The sequence below is a fragment of the Strix uralensis genome, chromosome 19 (genome assembly GCF_047716275.1).
Source record: "Strix uralensis isolate ZFMK-TIS-50842 chromosome 19, bStrUra1, whole genome shotgun sequence".
Lineage (NCBI taxonomy): Eukaryota > Metazoa > Chordata > Aves > Strigiformes > Strigidae > Strix > Strix uralensis.
Window position 1 is genome coordinate 7,725,983 of NC_133990.1, and position 12,011 is coordinate 7,737,993.

Sequence of the window (12,011 nt, forward strand, 5' to 3'; positions counted from 1 at the left end):
GTTTTCTATGTAAACAAACATTAGGCAGTAGTTAAATCCTGCCCAAGGAAAACTGGATCACAGCATAGATTTTGTGCAGTTTCCCACTGAAATGCAAATTTATTCTAAACTCCGTTAAACCAAAGGAAGACCACTATATATTTTCAATTAATTAGGACCACAGGCACTATTTGCTATGATTTACAAGCTGCTACAGGTGTGAGTGGCACTGAAGCTTCCCATCTCACCAGAAAGGTATTCCAAACTGTGAAGTTACTAAACCAAAGATACCAAAGAAATGGCATTTAAGGAGACTTTTCAGGAGTTTCCACACGAGCCAGTCCATCACTGGTGGTTAAAAGCCACCAGTTAACCAGTTAACAGCCCACCTTTGGTTGACGCACCTTTGAGCTGGCCTCCAGGTAATTATACAGCACGTTCACAGAGATGGTAAGGTCTCCAGTGTTAAAGGGGTAGGAACGGTTCCAGCCTTGGGGGCCAAACTTGCGCCTTTCTGCCACCACGGCATGGAAATAGCAGAGGGCAAAGAGGATGCTCTTGAACTCATTCTCCCGGGTGCACATCTCCAGGGTGTCCTGCAATAGAGGTAGAAAGGCAGAGTCGTGTAAGTCCACACTGCCCTCAGTCTCAGCGACTCTCAGGGCCTCCCAAATACACTAGACCTTGTGCAGGGGTGAATTGATTTGCCCAATCAGTTCATTTCTGCATAATATACACATTCACTAATTTTCTAAGTTCTGATGCATATTTACTGAATTAATATTTACTTTTCTGACTCAAAGTGGCTTTGCACAGGAACACATACTGACAGCCAAATAGGGAAGGACACATGCACCTGCCCAATGCCCCATCACCTGCACGTGCCCCACATCCCACACCAGGGAGATGGACAGAGGCACCACACAGGGCAAGCATGACAGCAGAGGGACTGGGACCACAGCCCTAAGCAAGGCTCCTCCCAAAGAGGGCTATAGCTGGAAGAACTAAAGACCGTCTTGCCCCTGAGTACAAAAAGTTTCCTTGGGGTAGCATTTCTTTGAGCTGCAGGGCTGTAGCAGCAGGCAGTTATCCCAGAAAGGCTGTGCTCCTGCTGCTGTGACCCTCTGCACAAAGCCAGCCCAGCCAAGTGCTGCAGCAGCATATTTGCTGACAGCACAACCTTGTGCAGCACACCAAAGCAGGGATGTGAGAAACTGATAAAAACCCAAGCAGGTGAGATCAAACACTTGTTAAAAAAAAAAAAAATCTAATGCAGCCTTTTAAAGCCAGCAAAGCAATGGGTGCTTCCTTCCCCAACTTTCAGGTGACAAAAATGAATTGGCAGAATCATGATATTGGAGGTGGAGGGGCAGGAACCTGAGTCATTTAATCAGTGAAAATGAACAAACAGAACCCAACTCCAAAGATCTCTGAAAGGTGCTGAGAGTAACGCCTCAGCAGGCAGGCACCAAGGGGAAGCCTGGGCAGCCATGCCTGTTCCCAGCAGTGTGAGCATCAATGTTACACGAAAGCAGAACAGTGGAAGGGATGAAGGGCTGGAGCTGTCTGCATGGCATAAGGCTGAATTTCAGCTCTAACAAAGGAAGCTGAACCCCTTTTCTGTGGCTGAAGCCAGGCAGAAGCTTGCACAGCTCTGGCCCTTGCTCTGTGTTGGCAAGAGCAGCGGATCCCCTGCCCCATAGCAGGAACCTGATGGGATCTTCCACGGCCAACAGTACAGATTTCCCCAGACCTCAGAGATGAACATGTTGGGAAGGGCTTGCCTGCACTGTCACCCACATCTCTGCAAACACTCCCTGGGCATAGCATATCCAGGGTACAGTGGCTCTGACCTGCACAGCTGAGCAAGTGGCTGAGTAAGGAGAGAGTAGCTATACCAGCCCCTCCATCCTCCTTCCCAGATACAACCCCTTTAAGTCCACTCTGTTATGTGACAAAGACTACAAAGGGTGTCCATGTGACTTCCCTTCATTGTCTTTGTCTTAAAAAAATACAATGTTAGCCCTCTAATCAGCTGGGGACCATAACAGAGCTCAGGGTCCACGTTGAAAAGGAAGAATCCATTACTCTAAAATGTGCAAGACGTTTACTAGCTGTGTAAGGTGATCAAGAACATCCCAAACCCTTTTCCCTTTGATTAGACAGCACTCTAAGCTTCCTTCATTTTCAGCAACCTGATAAAGAACTGGTTCAAATATGTGCTGAGCACCTTTCTCATGTTAGAAAATGTCTCTGGACTTCAAGGGGGGCTTGCCTGAATGAACACTGAGTAAGAATCCAGCTCAGTCTCATTTGGCCTCTCTATTTAGCTGTGTATTTTTCTTCAGCTACAAAGCAGAACAATATTCCCCGCACAGAATAATGGGCCTTCTTTGTAGCTTTGAGCTGAAAGCTAAATTTGAACATACATTCTGTATAAAGCAGGGAAATGAGGTGTAAAGGGGCCCCACCCACTCACTCCAGAATTTCTGATAAAAGACATTTTATAATACTCCAGCAATTTAGAAAATACTAATTACTATCTGATTGAAATGAGCAGAAGCAGGATGAGAATGTTACTTGAGGTGAAGGTTCTCCCCTCCCTTGCTCTCCAGGACATTTCATGGAGTTCAAGATAATGAATGACAGTAGATAAAAATGGAATAATCTTCCCTGACTACTCGCATTATTCCTTGCATGGTCCTTCCCCAGCTCACCTGTTTAGCAATGTTAGCTCCTGTGCTTGAGATTCCCTCTGTACCAACATCTAAGTGCAAAAATAATTGTGAGCTGCCCCCATTTCTCTGCCCCATGGACCAGTGCCTGAGGTCCACAATAGGCTGGGGTTGCTCTTGTCTGGTCCCAAATTACAAGAGGCTGTATGGAAAGAAAACAAAGCAATCCTGCAGTGTTTGCCCTGTGTGTTCCCAGCACAGTCATCGGCAGAATGGAGAGGCCATAGTAGATTCAGCACTAGTGATCCAAAAAGGCAGTCTGAGGGATGAAAATACCTTCAGAACCTTCTGGTTGCTCTAGGTTTAACAGCCATGGTCTTGCTGTGAGAGCTGGGCATGCCAAAGTAACGGTGATGTATGAATGAAGATAATGAGCATTCAGGGCAGCAGACCACAGTGGTCTGTGTCTCTAGGAAAGGTATCATCATAAATGTGAGCAGTTAGCCCTTAGCTTTTTGTTGTCATGTGAAAAATGGGGTCAGCAGAAGCATGGCTGCCTCCAGCAGTCTTCACCAGGCTCCAGCATGCCTCAGCACACAGGCTGTTCCCTGGGGAGCTGCTGGCACTTGATCCGTGCCCCACTGCTCTTGGCATCCCCCTGCCCTGCAGAGCCCGGAGCTGCTGAGTGAGGCCACAAATCACTGCGTTACAACGACTCTAACATTGATCCATACCCTCTGTGGCACCAAGAAAAGAATATTTCCCATCATTTCCACATGCTTTGCTTTTGTGTCCCCTGTACAAGAGACTCAGCTGTAGTTCCAACAGCAAAGAGTGGGGATGGTGCCTTCTGTAACAGGAGTGTGTGTATATGGTCACTATGCAATAAAAGCAACAAGCAACATGCTATCGGCTATTTTTCTTGTGGCCCAGCAGTTCTCATGATGGCCTACTTCACCCAAGTCTTCCCTGCAGGGAGATTTCAGCTCTAATTTGCAACAGTTCCAATGTCAGCAAGGTTTTGAGCTGAATAGCCATTGGGCACACAACACCAAGTCCCCTTGAGCTGCTCTGAAGACTGATGTGGGATGTGACTGTATCAGCAGTTCTGAACCTCTGACCCTGGTTAAACAGAAGGGCAAAAAGGCAAGGTTTAACTGGCTTGCCTCTCCATGTCTTTGGGTGTTAGATGCAATATGTCACTGGTCAGCCCAAAAAGGAGGGACACAGACACATATATCAAGTTGAAACATGACAAAAGTCTCCCAAATGATGCATTCAGAAGTTTGATTCTGTAACAAAATCATCAGTTCATTGGTGAGAAAATTATTAAATCAGACAGAAGCCTGGTATCCTGGGACCTTCTGCAAGAAAGAGGTCATTCAGGATTACCTGAGTCCTCTCTTCGGAAAATCAATGCTTGGAAAGAGATCTGTGCCGAACTCCTGAAGAAGAGAGGAGGGGGTTGTTGGATCCAGAGATGACACGATGCAAAGGGACTCACACATCTGCTGCCTGGGAGCAGCAATGCCCACAAGTATCACGCTCTACCTGGGGCTCCAGCAGCTCCAAGCAGAACTGCTGGCCACTTGCCGGTGTGAGCCCTGCTGCTCTCCTACCTGGTTGAAGTTGTCAAGGGCTTTGTGCAGGTTTGCATGCATCCCGGTTGGTGCCTCATTGGTGATTTTGATGGAGTTCTCCAGAATGCCCTGGGGAAGGATGTGGCTGTCAAAGGAGGGTGCCGGCTCTGCACTAATGAAGACACGGAAATCCTGATGACTGCCCTCACTGTGTTGCTCCAGCTTCTTCTCCAGAGAATTCAGCCACTTGGCCACCAGGTGGATGTTCTGGCAGGGACAAAAGGGATGAGGTTTCATCAGTCTCAACAGACTTACACCGACACTGAGTAGGCACCAAATCCATCACACCAATGAATGGAACCCACCAAGGCAACACTCTAGAATTTGGTACTCGTCCCAGTAGTGTCTGTGTGCAACTCACAGCCCCAAATATCCAGTTACCTCAAGTACAGTTTTAAATTCAAAATAAATCATCAGCAATGAAGCAAGCCATTGTTGGGTTGTTTGGGTTCTCGGTGATAATACTCTCCTTCTTACTACAGTAATATATGGCTGATGAAGTAGAGTTATCTCCCCAGATCTGCCAAGCTCAAATGAAAATGTTTGTTCATTTTTAACAGAGTAACAGTGAGGACCTTCAATATCAGTTACTGGGAAAGAAAAGTCAAGCAGGTGGCTTTATGAAGATCTTTAACAAAAATATTTATTTATTCATGCAACTAATTAGACATATCTGTCAGAAAGTTAAGCAGTATTATGCAGAGATGATGAAATGAATGAAGACAAGCCTCAGTTTTTCAGCTAGAGTCCTATACACTGTTGTAGTTTCCAGGCAAGAAAACAGCTTTTTTTTTTTTAATATTAGGAATGGGGTACGTCACACACAGCAGGGATTTGTGGGCTAAAACTACCCTTATTTTAAAGTTAGATATGTAATCCAAGCTGACTGTGTTAACAGACACTCTGGAAGGTGATTTATCCCATTCAAAGACAGGACAAGGAACTTTCTAAACTTAAATTAAAAGCAGCCGCCAAAAAGATAAACTGCTTGGAGGTGGCAAGGAAATTACATAAAGGAAGCATATTAGAGGCTTAGAATAAATATACATCACCTATCAAAAGGACCAGAAAGGATCTCTCGTGGTTAAATAGCAGAGTAAAGGAGACTATTAAGGTAAAATGTCATTGTTCAGAAAGTGGAAATTGTGTCTAAATGAGAAAAACAGAAACCAGCACAAAATCCAGTCATGGTAAGGCCAAAAAATGTTTTAAGAAGCAGTATTCTGAAAACCATAAAAACTAATAATAAAGCCTTTTCCAGAAATCTAGCAGAAAGCCTATAAAACTAAAAGATGATCAGGGTGTACAGGGAGTGCCCAAGAAAGGCAAGGCCACTACAAAACAGCTCACATTTGCAGGAATATTCACTGCAGAGCTTGAGAAGGGTCTCACTGTTAGAGCCTGCACTACATGGTGGTATCACTCAAACGCTAAGGCTGGAGACACCTCTAGAGATCATCAATCTAAACCTTCTGCTCAAAGCAGGGTCAGCTAGAGCAGGTGGCTAACTGTATCCATTTGGGTTTTTGGACATCTCCAGTGCTGAAGCCTCCACAACCTGTCTGGACAACCTGTGTCAGTGTTCAACCACCCTCACAGTAAAAGATAAAATGAAAATAATAAAATAAAAATTAAAAATTAAATTAAAATAAAATTAAAATAAAATTTAAAATAAAATAAAATAAAATAAAATAAAATAAAATAAAATAAAATAAAATAAAATAAAATAAAATAAAATAAAATAAAATAAAAATATTTAAGGAAAATCTGTAGTTTGTGGCCACTGCTTCTTGCTCATTCACTGGGCACCACTATGAAAAGTCTGGCTCCATCTTCTCTTCTCCCCCTGCCATGAGGTATTTAAACACACTGATAAACCCCTCTGAGCCATTGCTTTTTGAGGTTAAATAATCCCAGTGCTCTCAGCCTTTCTTCATATGACAGATGCTCCAATTCCTTAATCATTGGAAAGACTCTTAAACTGAAACAGCAGATGAAGAGTTTTTCAGAAAAAATTATAAACTAATAATAACAATTTACTAGGACCAGATGGTATCCACCCCAAAGAAACTCAGATATGGAAGTGTTGCATTACTCCTCAATCTGCACTAGGCGAACTAGCAGGGGCTCTAATAAACCATGAATTAACATACAAACAGTATGAGTTAGAGGAAACCAGGAATCTAAAATTTCCAACCCATTTTAGATAGCTAATACAGGGATATCCAAATCTGAGCTTGTCACCATAATCTCCTTTTGCAGTTGCTAGAAAGGTGAGCGCTAGCAGGCAGCTCACCCCAGTGGCTTCAGGCATCACCCTGGACACTGCAGGATTTGCCTCCACGGGGCCAGTGTATCTCCATGCTTGGATTTTCATCAGTATCAGCTATTTATCTTTTAGTTACCAGTATTATTGCAGGTAAGAGGGAAGGTGTCATGGGCTACCAACCAGTTAAGATACAGGAAACTGGGGGTGGGAATCTACTGATGGAATTTGAGCTGCCTACCATATTCAAAAACTACCTGAAAGAGCAAATGATTAGTGAGCTGACAGAATTAGTCATAACACAAAGTAATTTCAAGTACTGAAAATAAAACCTGGTGGTAAACTGCAAAAGTATGCCATCATTCTAAGTGACTGGCAATGATATGGCAGAAGAAATTCAGTGTTGATAGATGCAAAGTAATGCACTCAGAAAAACAACCCTAGCTATAGATATAAACAATGATGGGTTCAGAATTAGCTATTGCCACTCAGGGAAGAGATCTTGGAGTCCTTATGGTTATTTCCTGCAAAGAACAGCTCAATGCTTAACAATGTGAAAACAATCAAACATCAGCAAAGGCACAGAGAATGAAATGGCAAACGTTATTATGCCACTCCATTAATCCATGGTGGGCCTTCACCTTGAAAACTACAGCCAGTTCCTACTTCTCTATCCCCAGAAGGATATAGCTTCCACACAAGGAGACACTAAATTGATACGGACCCACCAATTTGGAGGGAGAGGAGATCGGGGTGGAGGGTGTGAGTGAGGAACAAGAATGGAAGGATGAATAGAACACACTGCAAGTTTAAAAAGAGTAAGTGGAAGTACATTTTCATACAACACATAACTAAACTGAATTTGTTGTCTCAGAGTTTTGTGGAAGTTGAGAGAATCACAGAATGAAGCTGAGCTTAGACCCATGGAGAGAAACATCACTGCACACTTGCAATGTTTATACACCCTTTCTTTCAGATTCTGGATGTTCCTTCTCACAGGCAGGGAACTGGGCTGGCAGCACTTTGGTCTGCTCCAGTAGGTGCTTTTATAGACTGATGTCACATAGGAACACAAACTCCCTCATGAGAACACAGAAACCCTCTTCTGGGTTTCCTGTTGGAGGTTTCAGGTGTCTCTTGTGAGCTACTTATGGAGAGATTCGAGCCAGGACTGGAGAAGAGGATGAACAGTTGTAGAAAAGGAAAAGCTGAGGTCCTCTGGGCGTGGGTTGGGACAGAGTGGTGGCTGCTGCCACAGACTATTAGCAGTACTTGCAAATGCTGGAGGGATGGGTCAGCACTCAGAGATTTAGGGCTGTGCTCATGTTACATGGATGAAATGGAGTTGAGGGGTGGGGGGAGGCAAGGATGAGAGCAAAGGAATCCTTTGCCTGAGCACAGGAATCACGTCTGGGGAAGTGTTGCTTTGTCGCAAACCATGACCGTGTGAAGAGCAGCAGAAAAAATGCAATTATATCTGACAGTTGATGCATCAGTGCTTGCCTGATGCATTTAGGATTTCAAGAGATGACCTAATCCCCAGAGTGCAGGAAACCAACTCACTCTAAAAACACAAGCCCAATAATAAAGTAGGAGTGGACTGAAACCTATAACCAGTTTCAAATGGTATTTTTTTTAGTAATATAGGGAAAGAGCTCAACAAAATACCAAAAGAAAAATTGTGCATTAAGTATCAGCTTAATCATAGACTACATACCTGACCTTAAGTATTTTCATTTTTAATTAGTAGTTTCTTTCGACATCTGATTTTGTGGTGTTAAATGGCTGAAAAATAATTGCTTTCGCTTGTGTTGACATGACACCAATGATCATTATTTGTCAGTATCACTGCCTTCTAACAGCTGACTTAGGGAATATTTCTAATTTAATGATAATTGTGTGTATTTATATACTATCCTTTTGTGATAGAAGGGATGTAAAAGAGGAATATATGCAGGGAAACCTGGGTTGGTACTAAGAATTCATCACTTGATCAAATGAATATGTCTGCAGAAAATAGAGATGCTGTGGAGGGGATTCACAGGTTTGAAGGAAACTTTACAAATTAATTCTCAGCAGTCAGGTAAGACAACTTGACAGAACATGAATAATAACAACGTATGCAGTCATAATCGAATGATATGTCAATTATCAATAACAACATAACACAGACAATGCTGCATTAACACCAATCGCAGCTGAGCTACATGTTGATTGAAGAACCACCTCCTTTTGCTTGTTTTGAAATCTACCAATTTCATGGATTACCTCTAGATCTTATTCAGGAGAAAGAGGGATAATCTAGTCTGTGCACTTTCCCTTGGCTCAGGGCTTTATGCACTCCCAATACTATCTCCCTAAGCCACACTGTACAGTTTACACTGCACCAGTTTTATGTCATCCTCATTCCATAAGACTCTCTGAAGACACATTTACCCAGGACACAGCAAGGAAATTCATTGCTTTATTACATTTTTTTCTTAGCCAGATTTTGAAGTTTGTGAAAGAGCTGTTGTACAAGGGTAAAAGAGAACTCACTAACATCTCTGTATTTTCACAGCTCAACATCTAGGTCTGTGCTGTAGGCAGAAATAGGCAATGGTCTCAAATTCATTACCTTGCTTTATGAATGAAGGGTGGGGGTAAAAAAGAAATCTGAAACATCTTTCTATGCACACTGACCATTACTTTATTACCTTGCCCTGTGTTATTTCCCTGCTTTGCATTACGAAGTGTAAGTGACTGAGAGCGGGAACCGGAGGATGAGGGGCTGTGGCAAGAGCTGGGCTAGGGCGCATGTGCAGGAACATGGGAGCACCAGAGGCTTTTCTTTGGGAAGTCACTTCCCAGCACCCGAGTGTGTTTGTACTTCACAAAGCAGAACATATATCACAGGACGCAAGTGTTGCTATGGTAACCATCAGAAATAGCACCACATATACATAAACCAGCACACACTCCACAATGCACTCCCTTTGCTGATAGCAACTGGAGATCCTTCACATTTCTGAAAGTGGGTCTCTCCTTCATGCCTTATCACAAATAATCTCCCAGAGCAATAAAAATTAGCTGTTCTTACAAAGTCTCATTCTCTTGCGAGATGCTCTCAGAAAATAGTTACTGTTTTTACAGTAAATCTGAAAGCTAGGCTTTACAGTCCAGAGACAGCCCAACACTCATTGCATCGTGTTGGGGTATAAAAAAGGACAGGGAGGGGGCACTGCAGAGATTCTCTTCCCTTGATGAAGCTTACTGTCAATGGTAGTGTGAGGTTTCATCACATGAGAAGATGCCACACACACTCAAGCATAACTCTATCCTTCCACAGGCAGCCCTGCGGTCATGTGAATCAGGGCTACAGGACTCAGAAACCAAAACGGGTAAGCACAGACCCTACCGCCAACACCTGCTCACACACCTATGAGTCCAAGCTATTTCTGAGCAACAGGCTTGCTGTTGTTTGATGTGGAGAGAGGCAGCCTCAGAGCTCTGGGAGTACCAGAGAAGTTTTACCCTGTCTCAGGCACATGCTTTCCCCGAACTGAGGAATTACCACAGTCAATTTACCAAAGATGCCCCACCTGGCAGGCAATGAGGGCTGCATCACATTCTCTACTTACGTGCAGTGCTTGGATTTCAGCAGTAGCACCCTGAGGCTTTTTCAGACCTCACTCCATGGTCACACTTGACAAGGAAGAATACTTTTGATCCTTGCAGTCAGCACTATCTGAGCCCTCACGGAAGCCCTTAACCCCCCATGAGCCTCTCCACACACAGTCAGGGAGGAGGATTACAGCACATAAGAGCAAGTGCAATTAATTTGTTATCCTTTAGCCTCACCTCTGAACACGCTGTCTATTCCCCCTGTGTTGCTGGGCCCTATGAAGTTCCCCATCATCTTACTTGGGCTGGGCCAAAGTACATCTACAAAAAGTGTCACTTCTCTGCTCAACAGCTTAGCCACTAAGCAATTAAGAATATGATGGGACCACTCTGCCTTTTGGTGCACTAAAAGCTATGCATCTATTCCTATCCTCTGTTTGTGCATGTGTCTCCTCCACAATTTGCAATGTGATTTCACCAATATAGGCACAGAAGCAGCACTGGTCTAGCTATATAGATACTGGGAATGTTGAGTCAAATCAGTATCAGCATCAGAGGAGGCTTTACATCTCTATTAGTACACAGGATCTTGCCTGGGCCACCACTGGCCTCATACTAAAGCTGTGCTGTAGCAACTTCACTGCTCTCAGGATTTCTATACACCCACTTCTGCCACAGTCCCTCCTCCAAATGAGAACCTAAACTTTTTGTTAGAAACTCAACAAAAATAGGCTGTTCCATGACCCTTTCACTTGTCAAGGTACACAGAAGGCAGATGAAAGTGGAGAAAGGGAAAAGACAACAAAACCCAAAGAGGGCTGGCCTGAAACCTCCACAGCACTTCCCGGATATCAGCAAGCATCTGGTTGTTTTTAATACAACTTTTGGAATGAAGTGCAATATATTTTGCATGTTCTTTTAGCACAGACATGCCTTAATATTGATGATAGTAAATGAAATGTGCCTAGGACTATTCCTGGGCTAATTTATTCACAATTGCCCCTTTCTAGTCTATTGACCTGTTTGATGCTCCAAAACACGACTGGTGATATGTCTGTTGGGAATGATACTTGGTCTATCCTCACTCCTGAACTGTCAAGGAGAGAGCCAGACCTCTTCATCCAACAACAGGAGCAGAACCTGTGCTGACAGTGAGATGGGACAGACAGCTGAGGTCCAGCCCCACAAATGGCTCCTGGCACTGTTTAACTGACAAGTACGGACATCACCTCTGGATGATGGCAGAGAGGAAGGAAAAATTCAGGTACAAAGACAAATACAAGAGAGTAAATGGGGACTGAAAAAGTGAATGGAGCATGATGAGGGTCTAATGAGAGGCTGGTAGGACCAAGGAGAAACAGAAGGTCAGCTGGACTCAGCAGTCCATTGTCAGACAGGAGAGGACATTCAGGGGAAAGACAATGGCAGGATATAGCCTCTTCTGAAGAGGTGCACTGAAACCATTTCTGAAATGGCAATTGCTAGCTTGAGTCTATCTTTAGCCTTTTCTTTCTTTTGACCAAATATGACAAAAGAAAAACAAGTATCACATGGATCCAATTGTATTTATACAGAATCTGACACAATTTAAGGCTTAGGAAGGCATTTGAGTTTGTCTTCCTCTCTTCTCCAATCAATCCAGTGCTTCATTCCTTGCTTGAACCCCACAGTCCAGAGTTGAGATCTGGACCTCAGTCCAAATGCAGCCATTAATGGTATGGGAAACTGCTGGGATTTGCCAGGCCAGAGAGAAAACTAGCATGAAGTATAGAAAATCTGGACTGACCTGAAGTCTCCAAAGTTTTAAAGACAATGTTGGAGCTTATCTTATCAAATTTCACTTCATAA

At 43.6% G+C, this 12,011-nt stretch overlaps 1 protein-coding gene across 2 annotated transcripts in view; it reads right to left on the bottom strand.

The window, feature by feature from the left end:
* The window catches only part of DNAH9 (dynein axonemal heavy chain 9), a 113,580-nt gene that overhangs the window by 18,977 nt on the left and 82,592 nt on the right, over window positions 1-12,011 (bottom strand). For both annotated transcript variants that reach the window (XM_074889192.1, XM_074889193.1), the window contains 2 exons: window positions 4,274-4,501; window positions 384-575 (listed from right to left, as the gene is read on the bottom strand). In XM_074889192.1, coding sequence (XP_074745293.1) covers window positions 384-575; window positions 4,274-4,501 — 420 coding nt within the window. The remainder of the gene's footprint in view (window positions 1-383; window positions 576-4,273; window positions 4,502-12,011) is intronic.